Below are 2928 nucleotides of genomic sequence, written 5' to 3' on the forward strand. Positions count from 1 at the left end.
GGATGAGTCCTGTTTTTCCCTCATCCAGCCCATTACCGACTCCAGACAGGCCACGAGAGGAGAGATGCCATCCCCGTCACTGCATCAGTCGGAGACATAGAGAAGTACTATTTGGTGTCATCAGCGTACTGATAACCCCGCCCCCATGTCTGGAAGATCTCTCCCAGGTGTTTTCATGTAAATGTTGAAAAGCATGTAGACAGAATGGTTCCTTGAGGGACCAGATGTAAGGGCCCTCTTGTCGGAGCGCACGTTCCCCAGCTGCCACCTCTGGAACCTCCCAGAGGGTAGGATCGGAACCCACTGGACGCAGTGCCTCCAATTCCCACCTCTGCCAGGCGCTCCAGAAGGTCCATGGGTCTATGTATCGAAGCCGCTGAGATGTCCAAAGGACCAACAGGGACACGCTTCCCCTGTCGATGCCCAGCGGAGTCATCGACCAAGGCGACCATGGCCGTCTCAACCCCTAGCCCGCCCGGCAGCCGGTTTGAAATGGGTCCAGATAATCCGTTTATCCAAGATCGATTGAGCTGGATTGCAAACCCCCTCTCGATCACCTTCCCCAAAAATGGCAGTAGCGACTGGCGATAATTATTATGCATGGTCGGGTCGAGAGGGCTTTTTAAGCAGCGGTTTTACTATGGCAATTTTAAGCTGGATGGAAATTGCCCATCCCTCAAGGATGTATTTATGATCCGGTGTACCGTGAAGTTACCACCGGTCCCCCCTGAGCGCTAGCCCATGACAGGGATCGAGAGAGCAGGTTGTATGGCCAGCACAGCTACCCCTAAACATACTAATATATTCTGTGCTAGTCAGGCCTCATCTAAAGTACTTCTTCGTTCAGTTCTGGGCATCTCATTTTAGGAAGAATGTAGACAAGTTGCAGCAGGTTCAGAGAAGGGGAACAAGGTTGATAAGAGGTATGGGAGAACAAAACATATGAGGAAAGGTTGAGGGAGTTGGGCATTTTCAGCCTGATGGAGACTGAGAGGTGACATGATTGTACTGTTTAAACACCTCAAGGACTTTCACAGAGAAGAAGGTACAGATTCATTTTTGCTGCCTCAGAGGGTAGGGCCAGGTCCAATGGGTTTAAGTCATAGAAGGATAGATGTCGATTGAACAACTTCTTGACAGTAAATGGTTCAACAATAGAACACATTAATTAGAGATGCCGTAGTTTGTTTCTCTGGATGTCTTCAGATAGAGGCTAAATAACTACTTACAGAGGCAGTCTAGCTGGATTTTCTGCATTAAAAGTGGGTTGGATTCAGTAGCCTCTTGAGCCCCTTCCAACACTATGATTCTATTATTTCTTTTTCAATCCTTTTTATTGTAAATTATTGTTTGTTATATTTTGTTTTAACATACGCTATGAACTTCCTTGCTTACGTTATTGAATGATAGGTGGGAAACAAGTTAAACAAATGAATATATGGGTCCATTTTTTGTTTCATGCTTAATTCTCATTTAAGTCAGTTTTTGATTAATCTCAGCATTTGGACCAGAAGAAAGGGGGACTGAGCAATGCAGCTGCAGAAATGAGAAACTATAGATTACATCAAATAAATTACAATATAAAGGAAAATATGTTATATACCTTTTGGTCATTTCTAACTTATGGCAAGCCTATCACAGAGTTTTCTTGGTAAGATTGGTTCAGAGGGAAGTTGCCTTTGCCTTCCTCTGAGGCTGTGAGAACATGACTTGCCCAGAGTTACTATGCTATGACTGAGCAGGAATTCAAACCCTGGCCTCCAGAGTTGTAGTCCAATGCTCAAACCACTATGTGACACTAACTCTAGAAGGAAAATGTAGTGAAGGTTATATTTCTGGAATGTTCCAGAATTTTATAATCATCCTGCAACAATGTCTAAAGGGTCCACCACCAACAATTCAGATTGGCATTAATGAAATATCCTTGACATTCTCTATTTTCTGTACTTTGAATGCAGTCCTACATCAAATTAGATATGCATACGTTACAGTGATCCTCCCCATGTATGTGATGTAAGAGTGCAAGTCTATCTGTCATATATAGAAATAATTTATACTGGGGATCCTATTGCCTATATTCCCATATTTACCTGCATTACTACAAATAATTTAAAAGGCATTGATTGAAAATAATGTTAAATCCTGCAGTATTCAGTAGGATCTGTTGCAATACTGGACTGCTTATAGCACTGTAATACTGCATATTAAAACTTTAATATTCTTACTTTAAATGCATGTGACCCTATGCTGGATGAGGTGATGTTATTTTTACGAAGATCAATTCTTTCCAAATTAGGAATCCCATTGAAAGCTGCATCTGGAATGGCAGTGATGGCATTTCCTGGGGGAAAATGTGTATTATCAATGAAAATGTTAAGAATTTTATCTGTTTGTTTATCATTTTCCTCTTTAGAATTCTTAATTATGGTTTTATCACACAAATTCTCAGTGATATAAGAAAAATGTAATGACCTAATTTCTTATGCAGGTACAGATTTTAGTATCAATTTGGCACCTTAAAATCCCAGCAAAAGGAGAAACTTAATATAACAGATTATAAAATTTAAAAATGGCCTGATATTGTCCCATTTTCTCCCTCAATTTTCACAGTAAGAACAAAGCAAAAACAAATAGCAAGACTAGCTTAATACAGTGAGCACACTGGTCAAATAGAAATCGGCTTCTCAAGACCTTCTACAAAAGCACTTCTCAGATTGCCTTCTCAGATCTCTCCCATCTTGAATTCCTTAGGGGAGGTACAAAGAATGGCACCTGTAATGGCTCCAAAATCTTGGAATGCCTTCCCAAAAGATGTCTGACATCGATACTAACATGTTTTCAACAACTGATTAATTTATTTTTTTTGTCAAGGCATTTTACTTGCTTCTATGGTCTTCATAATTTTATCTTCCTCTGAATTGTTCTAAT

The 2928-nt window shown here is 40.8% G+C and overlaps 1 protein-coding gene across 1 annotated transcript in view; it reads left to right on the plus strand.

Annotated features, from left to right (window-relative positions):
• The first annotated feature begins 450 nt into the window (after positions 1-450).
• LOC121920341 (asporin-like) overlaps positions 451-2928 on the plus strand; it is a 13360-nt gene continuing 10882 nt past the window's right edge. Inside the window, exon 1 of the mRNA XM_042447473.1 lies at positions 451-485. Coding sequence (XP_042303407.1) covers positions 451-485 — 35 coding nt within the window. The remainder of the gene's footprint in view (positions 486-2928) is intronic.

The sequence above is a fragment of the Sceloporus undulatus genome, chromosome 2 (assembly GCF_019175285.1).
Source record: "Sceloporus undulatus isolate JIND9_A2432 ecotype Alabama chromosome 2, SceUnd_v1.1, whole genome shotgun sequence".
Lineage (NCBI taxonomy): Eukaryota > Metazoa > Chordata > Lepidosauria > Squamata > Phrynosomatidae > Sceloporus > Sceloporus undulatus.